General features: G+C 36.7%; 1 protein-coding gene across 3 annotated transcripts in view; it reads left to right on the plus strand.

Annotated features, from left to right (window-relative positions):
* Positions 1 to 22,701, plus strand: part of runx1t1 (runt-related transcription factor 1; translocated to, 1 (cyclin D-related)) — a 72,674-nt gene that overhangs the window by 26,913 nt on the left and 23,060 nt on the right. For all 3 annotated transcript variants that reach the window (XM_015399467.1, XM_015399465.1, XM_015399466.1), the window contains exons 2-4: positions 14,653 to 14,790; positions 17,401 to 17,642; positions 21,163 to 21,252. In XM_015399467.1, coding sequence (XP_015254953.1) covers positions 14,653 to 14,790; positions 17,401 to 17,642; positions 21,163 to 21,252 — 470 coding nt within the window. The remainder of the gene's footprint in view (positions 1 to 14,652; positions 14,791 to 17,400; positions 17,643 to 21,162; positions 21,253 to 22,701) is intronic.

Here is a 22,701-nt window from a genome sequence, read left to right on the forward strand (position 1 = left end):
AAGAATTGAGGCAGTTCTGAAGGCAAAAGGGGGTCCAACCCGTTACTAGCATGGGGTACCTAATAAAGGGGCCGGTGAGTGTATATATAGATAAGGTTTATTATGGCTTTTACAACAATTTAATCTATTACTTTTATTTACTGAACTTATACTCTAGTATAATCGAGAAGTGTTTTTTTACACATAGCATCGTCTCTTTTCGCTCTCCTGCTCCTTATAAAGTAACACTGGTACTAGGAGTGGACAATTATACAACATTAATATATATTGCAATATAATTTTATTCAATAAAAGGGATATGGCTTAAAAACATATCTGATATTTCAATAGACATTACAGTGTGATTACAGCATTTTTCGCTGATTGACCTTCCTTGTTTTGTGCAAATGTTCATGTTAACTTGCAGGAGCTTTATAAACATGGAAGAAGCTAGGTAAGTCTTCAAGTATTAAAACTTCATGATTGTAGCTTCTAAAGCACAGTCACTGCAAAATGTAATTGTATTTAATTGAAAAGGTTTCCACATTGCTGAATTTTTCTTTATTTGAAGCTTTCTATAGAAAATTGACCTGCAGCATGTAGCAATACATATGGGACTAACACTGAATAAGTTTATGCCTTGTGGACCCAATATAGCACGTGTTTTTGTATCACATACAGTAAAAGGTCTTTAAAATAGAACAATTATATAATTGTTTTTTTTTCCTGTGTGTGATAGAACTTTTTAAAACTTCTGGATCCATTGATAGCTGCCAATGCCTTCAGTCAGCAGATGCAATACAAGACACAAAGCGTTACGCAGTTGCTTGTCACATCATAGCCTGATCCTTTTAAACAGTCTCAGCTGTGCACAGCTGCTTTGTAATTAATTGTGTTCATTCTATTGTCCCATCAAGCGCTGTTCTGTCTTTATATCATTGTCAAAAAACAACATGTAGCTATGATCAGGCTGATCTACAGGCCTCTGCTGGCAGGATACCAACACTAGAGGCTTTCCATCTGAACGCCTTGATGTTTTTGCTTTATATGCGTGTGCTTCTGTGTAAAGTGAACAAGCAGAAACAAACGATTCTGTGCAATTAGGAATGCTTCCTCGCGCAGATGCTCAGGAATCGGTGTGGCTGCCTGTGTGTGGGCTTTGGTGGACTTTAGATTTCATATGCCATAATCAGGAAGTGTAAACTAACCACAGCAAGTCACACAGTCTATAAGTGTGCAACCTTCTGAGGAAGCAGCTGTGCGAGCTGGAGCAGATTGCGCCAGGTCGGCAACACTTCAGCAGAAGTAAGACACTGCGCAATTGTGTGCAGGCATTTGTGTGTGTCTATATTCTGGAGCATATGTGAGGGTGTGTGTCAAAGCTTGCATGTGTTTGTGTTCTTATATATATGGAAGAAGGAGGGAGGCTGAGGGTTCTGGGAGTGGGGAATTTGGTCACCCATCTGTGCTCGGCTATTTCGCTACTGTTTCTGCAGACACACACACACACAGCACAATGTTCATATGCTCACACACGCTTAGCGCTGTGCCAGGCAAGCTGTTCACTAGCTGGCACTGGCAGCGCTCCAGAGAGAGTGGTGGCATCCATTTGTAGAGCTGGAGAGCGATTAGGATGTGTGTGTGAGAGTCTGTGGGAGTGTATTTGTGTTTATGCCACAGGAAAACAAAACAGCAGATCTGTGATGATGCTATTAGCCATCTCACCATTCAGAGTGGAGTTCTCTGAAAAATAGCTGCTGGTGTTTGATGGACAGTGGGGAGGTCGGGCCGACAGGGACAACGATCTGAAACCTTTGCTGCAGGACAAAGACCTTGAGGCATGAATGAATTTTACCAGCAGATTACACATATGTTATTGGGCTAACAAAGACACACAGTGTACAAGTTGTTTATTAAAAGGAACGGTACGGGTCATTTTTTAATTTTTTCTTTTTTACCTCTATTATTCACATCGGATAATAAGGATGTTTACATTCTATTGACCCAAGGTTTTAGGTAATGAAGTGTGGTTATTTAAAAACTTCTTTAATAGAGCATTATTCTACTTACACAAAAAAGCTGATCAATTGCTTCTCCAACCTCAAAAGATTCTTATTTAGACATTTTACTAAGACATAAATACTGTTAAAAAATAATTAAAATTATTCTTAAATACGTTATGTTTTATATTTTCTACCTACAGATTTTTATGTCTTTATTTGGTGTTTAAGTACAATTGTTGAGTTTATTTGAAGAAACAGGTTAATCTAGCTTTCTAGCTTGATAAGCTAAAGCTTTTAATTTCAGATATAATAAGCGAAATATAAACAGCCATAACTATAACACTTGCAGGTAGTCTTCAGCTCACACATGCTGCCTGTGCAGCGCATATTTCTTATAGAAATATCACTTAAGTTTGTCTCAGTTGTCTAAACTTTTTGTGTGAGACAAGGAGAACGCAGCAGCTTGTTGATGCACTTGTGTGTGTTTTAGTCCCTTAAAAATGTCCAGAAGGGCTAATGCTGTCAAGATTTAGCACATCAGTCTGGTGTTCTTTTCCTACCCAGGATGGTGTTCTTTCTGCTGAAGGGTGAAGCAATAAGAGGTAAAAGGTACAATTTGCCCAATTCGAAATCAGCCACTAACTATCAGTTCCTATAATAACCCCAAAACAAAGCTTTTTGTGGTCATTTCTGCATCTGTCTTTTCTTTTCTAAAGCTATTTTCCAGTAATGCTCAACATACTCTATTTGTAGCCTTGGATTCCTTTAGCAAAGAAGATTGGAACACCTAAAGATTATAGAATTTTATTTAGCCAATGAACAAAAAAAAATGTTGTTATAAAATCAAAATTGATATATATTTTGCAATGTTAAAGTAACACTTTAAATGTTAAATATAACACAAATCCGGTGCATTTGGTCCCACTCTGAATTAGTGTTAAATTAACTCTCTAAATAGTGTATATCTTACTCCAGATATTGTCATACCTCTAAAAGAGTCGGTATACTTTGACACTACATATCTAACACTGTGGAGTTGACTATATATGGATTGATTGAACTTTGTCCCAATTTGGACCCATCAATAATCACTCCCTTATCTTTGTGACTTCCACCATAGCTACATACTGCAATCTACAGAATGAAACAGAGTTTTCTTCGTCTTCTTTATTCTTGTTTGTAAATGGATTCAAGTGAGTGGTGATAACAAAAAGAGGAACTAAAAGGAAAGTGTTCTGACTTTAGATACAAGGAATCAAAGAAACATCCGTGACCTGTGATGGGCTGTGGTAGTACGTACTGTACTATCCCCTGCTGCCTTTGCCTCTAGCTGTTCTCCCCCCTCAGCCACTCAGAGCCATTAGCAAACCACTGTCACAGTGTTACACATACAGGTATGCACACACACACACACACACACACACACACACACACACACACACATACACATTCTGTTAGCCTGGAAATGCCCTGATTCAAGGTCTCACCAACCATCACTCTGTGGCTTTCTGCTCACCAGATGTGACTCGGGCCCTGTTGTTTTTTTAAACACCTCCTCCTGCGGGGCAGAAGGAGGATGGCGACGATAGAGAAGAAAACAGTGTAAAGCGAATAGGGAGTAACATTTTACTGAGACCGGGGGTGAGGGGCTAAGTCCGTTTTTATGTTCCGCAAATCTGGTTCTACTTAGCAGGGCCCTGGAACACATTTCATAAATTGTTGACATATTTTTTCAAAGCGGTTTTTCGGGGGGGAAGATAGTTAACTAGCGGTAATTTCTAACACATGGCAGCGGTTATATGATATTCTGAAAACTTCAGGCGGACAGACTGGCCTAGGAACCCTCACCCCATTACAGTTAGACTCTTTGTTTTCTTTTCTGTTCCCATCATCTGTGGCTCACATTTGATCTCCACATCTGTTTCTCATTGTCACTTAGTGATATCTCCTATTTTCCAACCGTTGCTGCAGCATCCTTGTTTCCTTTTATCTAAACTCTTCTTTTGCTTAAAGAACTTATTCCCATATCAGTATATCTAGTCTCAAGTTTCTCACGAATCAAAAACAGATCAAATGCACCCTTATTTAACCAGCATGCAGTGATTCTGGCCTTCAACAGAGTTGCATATGAGGGAACCACCGATGCAAAACCATAGGTGAATGCTGCAATAATTGTGTGATTTGAGATGTTAAATAACTAATTTTAGTTGCTTCAAATTGATCAAACTTTTCATTCCATAAATAAGTTTGCATTCAATAAGTTTCCTCAGGCTTATATGTGCTGTTTTTATATTGAAAAAGCTCCCTTGCACCATCTAACTGAGGTCAGATCATCGGGGTAGAAAACATTGCTGTGATTCCAGTATCACTTTTGTAAATGGTTTAGCTGTGGCGCACAGGTTCCCAATAGAGCTGCGGTACTCATGCTGCAGAATTCTTTAAAAAATCCGATTACAGTTATCCAATACTGGATAATTATTTACCTAATCTGAATGTGCTTCAATAGACCTGAAACACAACACAGACAATAGTTAGACAAATATATAATATTTAGTGGATCTATAAGGGATTTAACATATAGTCTATAGAGTTTATTCTATTTGTACATAAGATTGAAAGGTACTGCACTTGTAAATTGTAGGAATATTGCTTAATATTACAGAAATAAGGAATCAAATCTAATTATACTTTATTAATATTTGATATAGTAGATGATTTTTCCTTGAACTTTTACTATTAGTGCTGTTTTATGTTCTGCTTCATTTAGAATAACTCAACAAAAATATTTCATTTTCTCCATCTTGTTCTTTCCATCAGTTTTCTTGATCTTTCTGAAACTTTTCTCTTATTTTATTTACTTTATTTTTGTACCTCGGTTCTTTGTTTTTCATTTCCTCCGCAACACATCACAGTTCAAGTCGGTATTGCAGCAAGATGTGGTAGGAGTGTGCTCCAACGGAGAGGATGCATGAGTAATTTTATTGTTTTTAAATTCTTATCTCCTCTCTCTTTTTGCTACTGAGACTTTATTTCAACAGATGGGTAAAACAGATTTTACTATAAATCTGTTGTTTACCAGTTTTTGGTTGTTGTTTCTTTTTCAATAAAGGAGGTGTTACGGTGTTATTCACCACATGTTTTACTGTCCAGCATGTTTGTGGGAATGTGTTGCCTATTTTGCAGGAAATGCATGTGTGCAGCCATGTGTGTGTCATTGTTTGTGGGCTTGAACAGAAGGTGTTCAGACCTCTGAGTATGGTTTGAAAAATCTCCTTATGTTCCTCTTAAGCAACATTCAGATAAGTCGGGTGCCTTAGAGGAGAGTCAGCACTAATAAGCAGAAGATCTATTGTCCCCTTAGACCATTAGCATGTGATTCAAGTCACCTTTACTCCTGGTATAAGAAGTTTAAAATAAAGTGTTTTTATTTTTTTATTCCTTGCAAAGCAAATCATGAGGTTTTTTGTTTTTACTTTATTTTATTCTATACATAGAAATGTCAGTGTATGTTTTTCAAATATGTTTAAATACAACATGAAATTTGTATTGAATCCTTTTTACTCTGACACTAAATGAAATCAACCCTACCAGATAAATAGAGTTCAGCTGTTTGTAATTGAATCACCAAATAATTTCAGCCAATATGTGAAGATCTCAGAAAGTTCTTTCTTTTTTTTTTTTCGGTAAACACACAGCATCTTAGAGACAGAGGAGCAGACGCCAGGAATGGAATACTGATGAAGTTTAAACAAGTTTTAAAAAAGAATGTAATATTTGGAGATCTCCCAGAAAAATTTAAATTCCATCATCTACAAATGTAAAAACCTGGGAAATGTTGTAAAACTGCAAAGACGTGGACAAGGACAACATTAATAAGAAAAGCAGCCCAAAAGCACTGGAAACCCTAGAGGAGCAACCAACATGCACAGCTCATAGGAAGGAACGTTTGACAGGATAGCTATAAGTCTTATTTCCTAAAAAACAGGAGTGGCGAGAAGAAATCAACTGTTGAAAGAAAGCCATAATAAGCCACCATTTTAGTTTGATATTTATGTAGAAATTGCAAACATGGGAGAGGAATATCCGGTCACATTAAACCATAATTGAATTTTCTTTGCCTATATGCAAATAAACAAAGCTCCATGACAAAACATGGGGGTCAAAGTATCATGTAAAGAGGATGCTTGTAGTGACATGAGTGACAATGTTTCGGTAAATGGCAAGATTGGAGGAGCAGATCTGAAAAATATAGCATTAATCAAATGCTACGTTTTACATATGTTATTGATCTAATTGGCCGTAGCTTAACTCAATTGGTAAAGAAGAAGATGCAAAAACTTCTGTGTCTACGTATGTAAAGCTGATAGAATCGTAGGCCAAAGGACTGGCACCATACATTATATATAATTGACCCTTCTGTATTACAGTTTTATTATCACACTGGTATCGAATTCTCATTATGCAGAAGAGAACAAATATCAAAATCTGTTTTTTTGTTTGTTTTTTGTCTTTGCTCATTGTGCACAGAAAGTGAACATCTTAAAGGAAACAGAGACATGAATGTTTCTATTAGGAGGCTTCAAAGGAGTATCTAGAGCAAATATATAATAAAACTTAAACTAATTCAAGTACAAAAGGAAACTGTATTGTGGCCCATATACCAGTATCAATTAGTGTAAGTTTGCTGGGAGGCACCCCAGCAGCAGTGGATGAGTTCCAACTCTGCATAATTTTCATTTCACAAATTTGGAAAGTAAGGAAAACATAGATAAAAGGTACAAAAAGGATTAAAGGAAGGAGAAAGCACTCAGGCTTATGTTTCTCTCTAAACCCTGAATCCGCTAGGGAGGAAAATAAAAAATATGATGGCAATTACATCTATGTGTGGGTTTATGAGAGGGGGGTGCAGAAGGTTTTGCTGTTTTTTTGAGTACTGTGCGTGCTTGCAGCTGTGTGTTTGTGTGTTGTTTTGTGGGGTTGCAGTAAGGCGTTGCATCCATATATCTTCTTGACAAGCGGGTGGAGTTTGATGGGACATGCTCTGCATACTGCTCCATCTGGCTGGGTGTTTGTGTGAGTGACTGTGTATGTCTGGTATTACTCTTGCATGCAGATAGATCGCTCCCGTTTCTATGCATACTCAGTCTGAATCTCAATTAGTGTACCTTTCCCCCTGTGATGCTTCTTTAACACACCTGGCCTTTCGTTCTCCCCACTGTCTCTTGTGTCTGGCACCCCTTCTCTCTAAATCTGCAAGCAGCCAGCACACAGTGTAATCACAAGCCTCTATCACACCATCTCACTATCGCTTCATCGTTCCATTACCTGTTGTGTCTCTTCACACATTATGGCGTACTGTGAGTGTGTGTGTGTGTTTTTTGGCTTTGGTGGTGGTAGGGGGGTTGTGTTGATTTTGCAGATTCTTAGGCTTCACTCTGTACAACACTGCCATGTTATAAACATTACTGAAGGATTTATTCTGCTTTGGGGGATCTGTCACTAACACATCAGTGTGAGCGTAACTGACACATAAGGATTGCATGACAGGACCAAGCGAGGCAGAATTTAATTTGGGACCCCTTTTTTTCATTTGAATGCTGTATTTAATATAGTATATTCAGCATCTAATGACTGGTTTAATCTTTTCAATAATTTATCTTTAATATTATTTAAATGCCTTCATAATGAAAGCATTAGTATTTTGATATTTCACTTTACTTCATTACAAATGTAGGTTTTTGAGTTACTAGGAAAGTGATATATAAACATTTTCTTCATAAATAAAGCTTTAACTTTTGGATTGCGCATTAAAAAAATGTGAACCTAGATGAGACTGTATCTGGTTTCTTTAAAACAAAAAAGTTGCAGAAACTTTTTGAACAACAAATTTTAATTTGTCATGCTTTTAGAAAGTTTTTTTTAAGCGTGCAGATGGACTGATAATGAAAAGTTCCACTGGAATTTTCTTTTTATATTGACAGATCTTGAATTAGAGTTTTTAAACTTATTATTGATAATCTATTTATACATTTTCATGGTAGATACATATAATGTTTTAATTAAGAAAGCAAGAGAAATGCATGAACAACTTTTAAGTGATATTTGAGTTAACATGTTACTGTAGGATGTGTGCAACTGCTACATCTGTAAATTAGTCCTGGATGAAATTCAAGCAAAAATGCTAACTTATGTATAACTGACTCATTCATACTGTATGCCCACACACTGACCAGAACACTATTAATGTTGCCACCACCAACAAAAAATGTCCCCAAAATTGTATTTTCTGTGCTACAGTGTCAATTTCTCTCTCTGTCTGGTTTGTCGGGTTAAGTAATCTCAAGTGGCAGATTATCACCTTAGTCTTTAATCACAGTTTACATGTACATGTTGTTTCATAAACAGGCAAAGGCAATTACCACTGTTGAAGTATTTTTTTTTTTCTTTTAAAACCAAGAGTTACGCAATGTTGTCTCTTATCGCAAACTGATTTAAATATAAAATGACCTTTGGCTTGAGAAGGATGATGAAACCTATACGAGTTTGATATAATATTGTATTTTCCCCCTTCAGAAATGGGTTAGTATAGTCCTATCTATACCACTGTGAACTGTTTCTCAGGGACCATGCTCTTCTAGATATCGTTCGTTGCAACAACCTTGTTTTAGGCAAGTGATGTAACTTGCTTGTAATGTTGGAAAAGGCATGAATCTCAAGTCAGCGGGGGGATAAAAATCTTTTTCTTTGAGCTTGGCTAAAAGAGAAGCACAGGCAACAGGGAGGGGGAAAAAGGAGCAGGGAAAAGAAAGCGGGCGAGATTTTGCAAACAGCGAGGATCACGTAATCGTGGACAACGGGAACTGGGTGATGTAAGTGTAAAGACATATTTGTGATTGGCAGGTAGTTGTCTGGGGCTCTGCCTTATTTCCAGGATTGATTAAAGACCTTGAATACCCAAACAACCTGAAAGTTACTTCAATTTTTATATATTATATATTGGTTGAGGTGATTTTAGGCAGGTTAGCATTTTGTTCTGTGGACCTAACTATAGTTGCCTGGGGATTTCTCAAGGACAGAGGTTCCCAAACCTGTCACTGCAACAGAAAGCAAATCCAACTTTTAGTATCTCAGAACCAAGTCTGTATTTTAACTCTGTTAAAAGGCAAAAGAAAAAAATTCCCTCTCCTACATGTTCCAGGCAACTTTCATTAAATCAAAAACAAAATGACCTGATTTCTTTTAGGAGTTACTGCAGGTCGAACTGCCCTACTACCAGTTTTGTCCACTATTTCATACCTATTTGGTCTGCACCCAATATAATTTTGTAGCTGTAGACAACTTTATACCCATCTATAATTCTATATTCTTTGTTAGTAATGTTATATAAGTAAAAATTATATAATATTATTGTGTAATTTGAATTATTATATTTGTTTTTTTGAAGACTTCTTATTAAAAAAATCTTTTCAATTTGATATCTGGCCAGATTATGATCCCATTTTTAAACCTCTGTTAATAGATCAGATATTTTGTGGTCGAAAAATATTTGCTTAGATGGAATGGAGACTTTTATTTTGTGGTATTTACTTTTGTGACCTGGAAATTGCTGATAAGAGGTAGTATCAAAAATACACCTCCATTGCTAAAGTTTTACCTTCATTCATACCTAGAAATGGAAGTTAATGCTAAAAACAAACAAGTAATAAAAAAGGTACTAATACAGAAGCAATGAAAGTCCTAAGCTCTATTTAATCTTTTATGGTTTGTAAAACTTCACTCATAAGAAATAATGGTTATGATCACAGGTTAACTAGTTAAGTCAAATCTAGTCAAAACTAGTCTGTCAAATCTGGGACAAAACAGGCAGGTAAAAATATACTATATGGTTTGTATAAAATGTAATTTAAAATATGCCTTTTTTTGTTCTTAATAGGATGATTGTAAAGCCTTGGGAAGTTAGCGATTCAATTTGAACATCATATCTCTGCCAAATTATGATAGACAGGAAACAATATGCAATGAGACACGAACACAGCACTTAAAGTCTCCTGAGTACCATTCAAACCACCTTGTCTAACAATATTTGTGCTAAAAGCTTTTTTAACCCCCAATAAAAAAAATAAATTAAAAAAGTGAAAGAAGGGGCTAATGTGAGACATTTATCTCTGTCATCCCGAGGCGTGATCGATAGCTTTAGCACCTCAGTCTACACAAGTGAATCAACACATTGAGGACTATTCTGTTCTCTTATATCTAATTGCTGCCTCTTCAACAACTGTTCTCATCCTCTTCAATCCATTAACTGCTAGACAAAAGCACTTCTGAGAAGTCGTAATGTGAGTTAGGAAAAGTCAAAGCATCTCCCCCCATTAAGGCTCCACACATCGATACTTGTCTGTCCTGGACTGCCATCGATTAGCCACAGATCTATAGCTTGCTTTCTTTATGATTTTATGCAGGCAGGACAGTAACAGGACTAATAAATGCCCAATAGATGTGCAGTTGGCCATTAACTTTTAACTGATGCATTAGACTGGACAAGATGCTCCACATTTCAAGGTTGTTTAAGGTTGCTTTTTGCTTCTGCATTATGCATGCAGAAGCAAGTACTTCATGCGGTTTAGACATCCCCTATTGTTATAATAAAATGAGTGCCTGTCTGATTGTTTGTCTGCTCATGTCCTGAAATATGCATTCCGTATTTATGGATAAAAGAATTGCTGCAAACATACAGAGCGTGAGCTGGTTTCAATCATGCGTTTTAGTTGTGTGATATATTTTTTTTCCAAATGATTTTGTAGATGGAGAATTGCTATTGATTCAAGAAGCATGGCAATTGGATGGCGAATGGACGCCACAGGCCTTGTTGGTTAGTATGAAGGCATTGATTTTATTCCACTTACATGCCGTGTAGTGCGCCCGATCAAATCAGTCCCGGAGACGGTGCTGTTTGTAAGCTACGTGGTTCATGTGTGTGAGAATGTGTTATTGTTTGAAGGAGGGTGTGCTCGATTTTTCACACTAACTCGTTGCTTATCCTTGATCTTCTACACCTGGGGGTATGCCGATGAGTTTCAATTGAAAGGCTGAACTGCAGCTCTATGCAGCAGTTCAACTGAATTTCAGAGCTCAAGCATTCTGCTTAAAGTATTCTTCAAGTTTCGTTATATATTTTGCACAGAGTAACATAAACAGGCGGTGTTTTTATATTGAGGACATTAGTTTCTCTGTTGTCATCTGTATTTTTCACATTTATGAACAGGAAAATATCAAATTCAAATAATTTAAATTATAATTGGTGTTAGTGTGTGTGTAAATGGTTGCTTGTCCTGTGTGTCTGTGTTGCCCTGCGATGTACTGGCGACCTGTCCAGGGTGTACCCCGCCTCTCGCCCGTAAGCAGCTGGGAATAGGCACCAGCACCCCTCACAATCCCCGCTTGGGATAAAGCGTGAAAAAATGAATGGATGGATGGATAAATTATAATTAGTTTGGATGATAATTGTTTTGAAAATTGGTTGCATTTTTTTTGTTTCATTTAAGTCAAAAATACTTAGTCATACCAACATAAATATTGACAGCACAGAGGATAGCCTTAGGCTGAATTAAAAGGGCAGAGTAGGAAGTAAATATTATTTTTCTTTCTCGCAAGACTACATAAGTCCAAATTAAATTATATGCTTACTCATTTTGGACCACAAAAGCAATAAGAGCTTCTTACCTTTTATTTTTGAATCTTGTATTGATTGTATTGATTTTCTTTACTGCTTCTCATGAAAAATCCAGTTCCTTATTCCTGGACGGACCCAAAATGGTATATTTAAAACATTTTTCAAACATGATCAGCATTCCACTCGATTGTGTCACACTTCTCTTGAAAAAGCAGGTTTTTCCTTACTTTGGAGACATTAAGGGTTCATTTAAATTGTACCGCAATGTTTGAAACCAATTTGTCAGTCAATTTTTAGATTATCCGATAAAGGTTAAATTAAATAAATGCTGATTTTCAACTCCTCTTTTTGAGAGGCACAGATGAACTGGCACAAGATGATAACCACACAATCAGAAAAAGCAATACACAGAACAATTAGCAGCATGAGCTCAACCGTATATTGAAACTGAATAAGCAAAACCATGTGTGAAACAGTGGCTACGCAGTTTAATTGGCCCGTTAAGCACATACAGCATGAGGTCGTACTTGTTTGACGGGGAAATGATGAATTACCTTGGGGCTTGACTCCCAAACATCTTTTTTTAATGACCTTGTATTTTTACAGATCAAGTTGTAGGCGGCGTTAGTAGGCTACCAGAGGCTAGATTTATTTCTTCTAGCTTTCTGCTGAAATTAGATAAATAAATACCCAAGGAATGTTTACCATGGAGCAATTAGAAAGGTAAAGCTTCACTGCTGGCCTGGTTGGTTGGTGAATATTAAGGAGATAGACTGTGTCCCTTCATGACCTTTTTTTCTTTATTCCCCCCTTTTGTTGCCACCACTTGTTCTTTCGCTTCACCGCTTATTATATTATTATATTAGGTAGTGTTGATAGAAATTCTGTACCTAGTTTTGACAGCATAGCGTATTAAATTATGAACATTAAGGTGTTTATAGGTTTGAGGTTGACTATGCATTGATTGTGCATCATTCTAAATTAGGCTGAAGCAATTAAAGGGATTAATCGTGATTAATCAATTATTGAAATATTCGTCAATTCATTTATTAATCGATTAATCATTAACTGGAGTATAGAGACTGTAAAACATGCCTGTAGGTGATGGGAAACCCACTTAGAGCAGTAATTATACCAAAATTGTAAAAAATTATATAAACATTTTACTTTTAAGAAAATAATCTGTTTCATCTGTCAATATGCTCTATTCAGAAATCCCCAAGTGGAAAAGATTTAGTTTCACCTTGTTTAATTTCGTAAAAAGTCGGAAAATCAGAAAACAGATGAATCAATTTGCAAAATATTCGTTAGTTGCAAACCCTACTCTAAATATTATCTAGTCCACTGTAAGTTACAGTGGGCAGAACTCATTTTGGAAAGGGACCGTGGTGCTTTTTATGCTTTGCTAATAATATTGTTTCAGATTTATTAAATCTGGGCTGCATTTGATCATCTCAGGGTCTTAATTAAAAAAAAGCTCAAACTGATTAAATTTAAACTGTATGCTGGAGAGTTTTCAAACCAGTTTGCCTTCAACAGTCATATAACTCTGATATTAGGGAAAATGATATGCCCAGCTGCTAAAAATACAACTCTTTTCGCATTTTTTCAATGTCTTAAAGAGATTTATGTTCAGACACATGAATTTTTTTTTATTGTTTTCTGATTGTCCAACTGGATGTAACCTTTCAATCTTGACTAGTATTCACATATCATGCAAATTGCTTGACATTCTCGATTCGTTCAACACAGTTGCATCATTCTTTTCCCCTCTCTACTTGCAGCAGGTCGATATGCACTTTAGGATAAACAAATATTCTCTAAAAGGTTGGGTGGAAAACAGAGCTGCAGTTCGTTTTTAAAAGTGACATCTCTATCACTTGCCTGGCTGCATGCTGAAAGCCAAGTAAGTGTGACTAAAATATTTAGTCATGGCGTACCTTGGCTGCCTGCATCAAGGTATGAAGCTAATAGGCTCAGACTATACAGCCTTTTTCATTTCACCTAAGCTCGACAGAATGACACTATGGAGCCAAACAAGGAAATTCAGCAGAGGAAAAAACATACATTTCTAAACATTGAGAGCCTATTGACAAAAAAACCCAACAAAATTCAACCCTTTTTGTAAATAATATGTCATTTGATTTCAAAGAGACTATTTGTTTGACTTTTTCTTTTTGTGCTTTTACTCCAGGGCTACAGAAATGTTCTTATTGTAACAAAATTGTACTTTTGGTTAACTTTGCAACTCACCCTCTCCTCCTTTTCTTTTCTCCCTCACCTTCCTTTTCATTGGTCCTTTTTATTATTTCTTTCCAAAATGTGCCACACAGACATGGTTTGATAATAGTCTTTTGACTCAGTGACAAGCTTGTTACAGCTTTTTGCAGAAAGAAGTTTAGTATCAGCTTGCACAATGCGGGATCTGTCCTTGTGCCCACTGCAGGACTCTGATAAGGTCTTGTTGTTGTTCCCATATATTCAATATGTTATGTTATCGGCTGAAGAGCCAGCAGCTGAATTAAGTGAAAACAGGCGTACCAGCAAAAATGTTTTGGTTGTGATAATGAATTCTATCTGTGAAATGTCCTTTTTTTCAGAGCAGATGTGAATATAATTTACAGAGATACAGAAATTAAACTGTGGAAAAAGCATTCTAGATTTTAATAGGCAATGTTGTCTTTGGGTAGAGGTAGTTGGTGGTTCTGTGAAAGTGGGTGCCTGTTTGGAACAGTGTGATTGGTTTGGGTGGTACAGATGATGTTCGACTGAGACCTGTGTTAGGTTGTGGATCAAATTCATCATTTAACTTTAAAGGAAAATGTATTAAAGCTAATAGAGCGCTTCATATGCTGTATGCACAGGGTAAGGCCAAGATTCCTTGTGTCTAGCATTCCCTGCAGCCTATATCGTGAATTCAACTCTTTGACTTACATTAAGATGGATTTATTTAACCAAGCAGTGTTTTTATTTCTAAATCTGCTTTTTGTCTTTCATCAGATCGCACTGGGAAGCGTTCCACCATGCCCGACTCACCTGCGGATGTCAAGGCACAGTCCAGGTTGACGCCCCCTACCATGCCACCTCCACCCAGTACACAAGGGGCCCCCCGAAACAGCTCGTACACGCCCACTACATGTGAGTGATGCAGAATATTTTTATAACCTATAACCTCTAAACTTTTTCTTTTTCTATTGCAAATGAGTGTAATAAAAGGTTAAAACTCTTTGACAAGGGATGAAGTTAAAGAACTTTAGTTATAATATAAAAAATATTGTTTAGCTCTTTCTTTCTTATTTTAGCGATTTTGTTACCGTAATCTCACCGTGCTTTTTCGAACAACATTGATTTAAAGTCATTTTGATCATCTTCCTAAAATTTACTACCGGTATATGAATTATACAACTCCAATTCCTTAATATTGACCTAAAGGATGGGATAAAGATTGATTTTATTGTATATTAAATTTATTGTATATAAAGATTGAATTTTTTGAAAAAAATCTGGATTGTTTTCATCAATGTTGTCTATGCTCTTCTATTGTCCAGAGCTATGCCAGTCCATCAATCTTTTTCTTAGATATGAACTCAAAATCTTGCAATTCGTCATTATTTAGCATCAAAAGCTTTTATATTTTCATTGCTTAGGGTTTCAGGATCTGTAATGTTATGCAACCATAATTTCACAGCTTTTATTTAGTTCCTCTTTTAATCAAGGTCAATTCCCAGAAAAGATTATATAAAATAAAAACTGTAGTTTTTAAACTGTATTTCTTATAGTTTTTTTTTTTTTGTAAAACAAAAGGGAAATGAAAATTTAAACAATAATAGTGTGAAAGGGTAGAGTTTTTTAATGTCATATTGCTTATCCCTAAGTTACCTTAAACATGTAACTTAGAATATTAAGTATAAGCAGCTGGATCAAAATGGAATTAATTGGACGGAGTGTTTATTTAATTTATTATATAAGCTTCAGAATACAATATACTGTATGGTGATTTTTAATTAACAAATATTATTAAAAACATACTTTATTTCAAAACTCCGTTATCTAAATAAAGAATATTATATAGATTAATGGCACTCAGAAAATAGTTTTTTTAATTATAAGGATATTAAGGTCTGGAAGAATAAAAAAATATAAATAAGTACAGGGTTGTAAATATGGGTTTAGGAAAGAAATATGATTTAAACCTGTATAATGGTTTTTACTGTCAAAAAGCACTTTCAATCTAACAAATGAGCCTCATTATAATGTTTATTGAGCATGACTCTAGAATTATATTAAACCATATGTATGAGACGTGAGCAGTTGTATGACTCTCTCTCTCTCTACAGTAGATTTTGTTAAAAACAACTGCCCAGAAGGATGATCTGAAATGTAGTTTAAACAAATAAATACAAAATAGACTGTTTATGAGGACAAAATTGAAACACTGGGAAATGAAATGTGAGCATGAAGTTAAAACTGTATTAAGGACTTAATTCTTTCTGCCATCTCACCATCTAACTTTCTGGAATTTTGAAGCAATAATTTTGAAAAGCCTTAAATAACAGCACAACTTTAAGCCAGCTCTAATGTAAAACCACCTTTAAGCTGAACAGCGCTTTCAATTTGACCTCATTTTCAAGAACGTGTACAGATGAACTCACTCTAGCACAGAACAGCTCCACAGTTGCCCTCTCTTGAGTAGGTACCTAAAGTATGTAAATAACAAAAAGGGGTTAACAGCACCTTAAGATCTACTTATCAAGTTGAATTGAGTCTTTTTTTCCGAAAGGCAAAGAGCTCCCTCAGCTAGTTCATTAACACCCACGCTTACAAGTTGTTGGAGCTTTGCCACGATGCTCACATTGCTGGTGATGAGCAAATTACACCCTTGTATTGTCTCAGAAGCAGATACTTAACCACTTTTCCTGAAGAGTACTAGAATCAAGGAATCTGAAGCCGTGTGGCTCAGAAAGCTCTCAAGTCTGTCTTAGCTGTGCTCCTTCTAATCTGTGACAGAGGCTCTGTTTTGTTCTTTTCCAGCTTCAGACCTTTCTTGTCCCTTGAACTAAATTTATTCGTCTTTTTGTCTCTTTCTGCTGCGCACATTTGCTCCCCACAATTAACGTTGATGCTTTCGTGCAACGAGGGAGGAAAGGCCTGGCTCTCTCATTACCGATGCCAAAGGTTTTAACAAAGCTGTGCGCTTTGATTTCCATCCGCCATAATTGTCACCAGATGCAGTTTGAGTATCTCGTCTTTTTACAGTGGCGACCTTGGATAGCGGCCAGAGGGGGAGTGAGTGTATCGCTAGCCAGGAACTAATCTCATTAAAGAGAGAGCTTTATGTTGCCCTGTACGTCTTTGTACATCAACTCCCCCAACATCAACAATGACACACAACTCCCATAGCCTCACGCTACTGGGGGTCCAAATGTCCCAGCTAGTTTAGACTGGAGAGGAGAGGGAAAAGGGAGAAGGAGGTGAAATGTCTACATATGCTTTTCTTTGGGAATAAATAAAGGGATCAAAAAAGCACAAATGATTAAAAAGTGGAAACAAAACTGCAGGGTGAAGAGGGAAAAATAGATCTTAATGAATTGGAGTACCTATTATCCAGTACTGACTGGTATTCACACTAAAGAGTGCCATAGGTACAGTTTTATTCATGGAATCAAATAAGTTATTTCAAAGACTAATTTCAAAAAAATTATTTATTGCAACTGTTAAAAGTAACTTTATGTCCCTTTTTTAATGTAGTGACGAATGGCAGTAGTCACTCCCCAACAGCGCTCAACGGTGCGCCATCTCCTCCTAATGGCTACAGCAACGGCCCCAGCTCGTCCTCCTCATCTTCGCTTGCGAACCAGCAGCTGCCACCGGCTTGTGGGGCCCGGCAGCTCAGCAAGCTCAAACGTTTCCTCACCACTCTTCAGCAGTTTGGGAACGACATCTCACCAGAAATTGGGGAGCGAGTCCGCACACTAGTACTGGGACTAGTGGTAAGAAGCTTCCTGATATGTAAACAGTCGAAATTTTAGAGGACTTCCAGAATAACTGAATTTGGAGAACAGTAATGACATGGTTTAAATATCTCAAAGAACAAAATAAATAAAGATGTGCTACTCTTCATAAGTCAGGACTAGCTTTAATTACAGATGTAAAGCAATCTAGAAATGTCTTCTGTGGTTTTTTTGTTGACGGTTGTAAAGCAGCAATATAAATTAACTGTTACATATTTTTACTTCAACCTTATTTGAACTTCTCTTATATTAAAGATCTGGGGATCACCAACTTCTCCTATTCAATACATTACACGAAAAATCTATTATAATACACATTTTTTGTTTAATGTTCTAGTTGGTCTGATTTCATACATGACTGGTGTGGCATAGCTTCCATATCCAGTTCAGTGAAAAATGTGAATATAGACTTTCTATACAGTTATTTGAAAGTATTTTTGATGGATTATTAAATAATGATGGTTCCTTTTTCTTGATATACAATGAATTGGTAAATTCAACATTTAAAGTGGCAAATGAGGTAAAAAGAATCACCTTTATTAAGCTGCTTATATAACAGTGNTAATACACATTTTTTGTTTAATGTTCTAGTTGGTCTGATTTCATACATGACTGGTGTGGCATAGCTTCCATATTCAGTTCAGTGAAAAAAGTGAATATAGACTTTCTATACAGTTATTTGAAAGTATTTTTGATGGATTATTAAATAATGATGGTTCCTTTTTCTTGATATACAATGAATTGGTAAATTCAACATTTAAAGTGGCAAATGAGGTAAAAAGAATCACCTTTATTAAGCTGCTTATATAACAGTGTGTAATTTCAGTGAAAAGCTTGGTATAGTTGAATCTACTTAGCAAGAAAACAGTGTTCCAGCTAACTAGACCCCCAGTGTTGCACAAATAAAGCCCCCAAACATAAAAACACTTTCATCCAAATGAGATGAAATAAAAACAGATGTGTTTTGTAGCTTAGCTGACATGGATATATCAAGGCTGCGATCAGAGAAGATTTGAGCTTAATGAGCGGGGGGGATACAGAAATAGTGATTGAATGTTGTGCAAAAAAGAGGAGGAGGCAGAAGAGATAGGGTGGTGAGGGGGGGTATTTTCTTAATTAGCCACACAGAGTATAACCTGTTTTTGGCTTTTCTGTTTATTTTTCTCAACGTCTCCATATGCACATGCCTCTCCTGTGTCCTTTTGGCTGGTACACCTCCCTGCCGTATCTCTCTGTTTTCCCCCTGTTTTATCTCTCCTATCACCATCTCCGTGTCCCTCCTCCTGCCTTATTGAAAAGAGTGACACTGTTAATTAGCCGGTTGCGTGCAGGGAAGAGGGAAAGACGGAGGCTCAGGAGGTTTCACTAGCTGTCAAGAACAGCCCCGACGCAATCTGGGCGAACAGATGTAAGGCTTAATGTAACAAAACTCAGGTCTGGGAAATAATTCAGAGTGTGAAGAGACAAAAATAATGGCGTCTGCTTTTTTTTTTTTTCCTACATTTTCTGTCTCACTTGATTCTTCTTTTCTCTCACTGGTTTGGATATTATTTTGCACTCTCAAGCGTGCATGTTCAGTCCCTCTGTTTACTTCTGTTTTTGATGCTGAAATGAAAAGTACTGTCATCAGTCATTAACTGGGAAACAATAGAAGACAGATTTAAGTCTTTTGAAGATGTCGATTTGGAAGGGATTACATGAGGGCTCATGTAACAGCACAATAACAATACAGGTATAAACACATAAAGGGATATTTTTGCAACAATAAACAAAACAAAAACAATAAGCTGAAGCAAGAAAAAGAAATTAGCATTTGTGATGAAACCGAAGGACAGGCTTAATGAAGTAAGCTTAGTTTCACTGCAAGCTTCTCTTTTGTTTTTTTAGACATACTCCGTCTGCTCTGAAGTAGGACCCTGCAGGGGCTCTATTCAGTCTTGCGATATAAAAACTAAGTACAATAACTTTAAACTTAAAAAAGAAAGCAGAAAGGCAGCAAATAATACTGTTTTTTACTGACTGAGAGACTAACTGAAAACATTTAACTCAAAAGTCTCTAGGACTCATTAAATGTTTTCATGACATTTTACAGAACATGAAAGCCAGACAAAACCTGGGAGGTGAAACCAAATGTTAAACATTTCATAAAAAATTTGGAAATTATGAACTCATATTGGCTTATTGGATGGATGGATGGATGGATGGATGGATGGATGGATGGATGGATGGATGGATGGATGGATGGATGGATGGATGGATGGATGGATGGATGGATGGATGGATGGATGGATGGATGGATGGATGGATGGAAAAATAAAATTTTTTTACAATTAATTAGGACAAGAAATTGAATTGAATGCGAGGCTTTTTGTGTAGAAGTGAAACATATGGATTTTTTTTGTTTGTTTATTGTTGTTTTGCAAACAAAAGTACACAAAGGTTTATTCAGAAAGTGCTCATATATTTCCCAAAGAAATAAGAAAGAAAACATCACTAGTAAAGAGCTTTTTAGCATAAAAAAAAATTCCAGATCACTTTCTTTACTGTTATGTTTTCAATGCAGGCATGTCTGTACTTATTTATGTCACTTTTTAGTTAATTTTTGTAAAATACCATTATTAGTATTGGTCATACATAACATCTCTAAAGACCATCCATAAGCTGATGGACCTTTGTTAGCAACTCTTTAAAGTAGCCTCCTATTTACATCGTTAGGAGTTTATTTGAGGTTTTAAACCTGTTGTATGTTATGGGACACTACTAGCAGGATAAATAGTTGTTTTTTTATTGATTTTATAACAGAACATGTGGTATGGTAAGGGCATTTTGCTAGTATTAGGAGTTAAGCTGTTATTTTACAGTAGATGAGAGGTGAAGTCGGAGGAGTTTGTGTGCACTGGAAAATAAAAATTATGTGTCCCAGTGTGATCTAGAGGTCTGTCAAAAAACGAAAACAACACCGGTATAACTTGTCAGTTCAAATCTTTACAATCACATTTTTTGTAAATTCTTCATGCTAATCTCCATTGTCCTCCAATGGTAAAGCTGGGCACTTTCCACTTATTTTGTTTAATATGTAGTACATGTATCATTTTGAGAGGCTGATGATAAAATAAAAATATAATGTAAAATCAACATGTAAATAGATAAAGTTCAGCAATGCATTAAAATGTTGTGATTACAGATATAGTGTAGTCTACCAACTAAATGAGTCAGTGCACAGGAGGATATAAACAGACTTAGAGTTTTAAGAAAGATAAAAAACACACTTTTAAAATTTCTCCCATTTATATATCTAAAAACATATTTAAAGTTCTTGTGTCTTTGTTTTGTTTGCCTCTGTTCACTGTGGTCCGCCACATATGCTTCCTATTAGAAAAACCAAAACACTCACTTCAGCCCAGGATACAGCTTAGCCTCCAATAAGTAATATTATCACCTAATGCCTTCCACATGGAGTCATGTGTTTTCTCTTTGTTTCTCTGTTCTCCTCCCACAGAATTCCACGCTAACCATCGAGGAATTCCACTCCAAGCTCCAAGAAGCCACCAACTTCCCCCTGCGACCTTTTGTCGTACCCTTTCTGAAGGTAGGTATTCAAATATGCAATCACTACAAAGGGGCTGCTTTCCTGTATGTCCCACAGACCAGAATCTGGAAAGCATTTAGGCATCTGAGATCCAGATGGGCCCACTTAAGTTTAGATATTCATTCTCATTTTATACCTATATGTTATCCTTTATTTTTCAGCAGATTTATTCCCTTCTTTTTTGCCTCTCTTGGTTTTTCTTTTGTTTTAGACAAATCGTCTTTCAGATGTCATTTTCCAGTCTTTTTCATGTCCCAGAAGCTAAATCTTCCACTTAGTCCAAATGGGGCACACACCAAAACGGAAATCTAACTTTTAAAGTTTCTAAGTTGTTTCAAAACAGTCTTTTTGTGCTCTGGCCCTTTGCTAGGACTAGCCATTAGATTCACCCTCTGTGACCAATTCATCTAAATTCATCCTGAAAAAAAGATCCTACTGATGTTGTAAGCTACCGGTAATGAAAACGATCAAATGCTCATAAACCTGCAGCATGCCCCCCATTTCTGTCCCAACTTACCACATAAAAATGAAAAGTGATGTTTTTTTTCTTGTGTTTGTATCTACAAGAGGAGCTGTGGTCATTTAGGTGCATTCAGTGTGATATAGCTGCACATGTTGGCGGTCTGCAGTTTGCAGAGATGCAGGAAAGGCCTGTGCTAGAGGTTGTATGATTAGTTGGGATAGTCAGGCATGATAAATGTGCCTGGGGTTTACACTGAGGGTTTAAACTGTGCAGTCACAGTCCAGCTCATGTTCTGGTTTCTGTGTGGAGATGAGATCAATATCAGCTTGGTACTGATTGATGGGGAGCAGGAATAAGCGAAACATTCAATATAATGCTTGCTCGTTTCTGTCACAGTCTTTGGCACTTTTTACTCTCTTTTAAACTGAAATTCTTCTATATTTGTCGTTTTCCTCTTCACCTCTCCTTCTTTTTCGACCTCACGCTGCTGTTCTCCATCCATTCATCCATCCATCCATCTTCCCAATTCCCTTTCCTCTCCTTGCCAGATGGTGAGTGTATCACAGGGATGGCTGAGGAATCAAAGATGCAACTTTCTTCTATTTTTTTACTATCTCTCCTTCTCTATCTCTCCCCAGTCTAATTTTAGTGTCTTCCCACCGCAGGGCCTTTAATGTTAGCTACCATATGGTATCAGGGAGCAATATTCGAGGGGGGGGCGGGGTTATAGTTGTAAGAATGTACGTCAGGTTTATGGCTTATGCTTATGGTTTTTCATTACACTAATGCCATACTCCAAGTTACAGCCTCCATCTCAGATCCACTGAACCCCTTGTCCCTTTTTCTTAATGCTAAAGCCACAAATTGGTTTGGAGCCCTTACTGGAAGGAGGCTGTCATAAACCACACAATGCCTGTGACGTGATGCACTAGCTAGGTGCCTGCCATACATTCGCCACAGTGTTTCTCAGTTCTAGTGAGTTGTTA

The sequence above is a fragment of the Cyprinodon variegatus genome, unplaced genomic scaffold, assembly GCF_000732505.1.
Source record: "Cyprinodon variegatus isolate N-32 unplaced genomic scaffold, C_variegatus-1.0 Scaffold1015, whole genome shotgun sequence".
Taxonomy (NCBI): domain Eukaryota; kingdom Metazoa; phylum Chordata; class Actinopteri; order Cyprinodontiformes; family Cyprinodontidae; genus Cyprinodon; species Cyprinodon variegatus.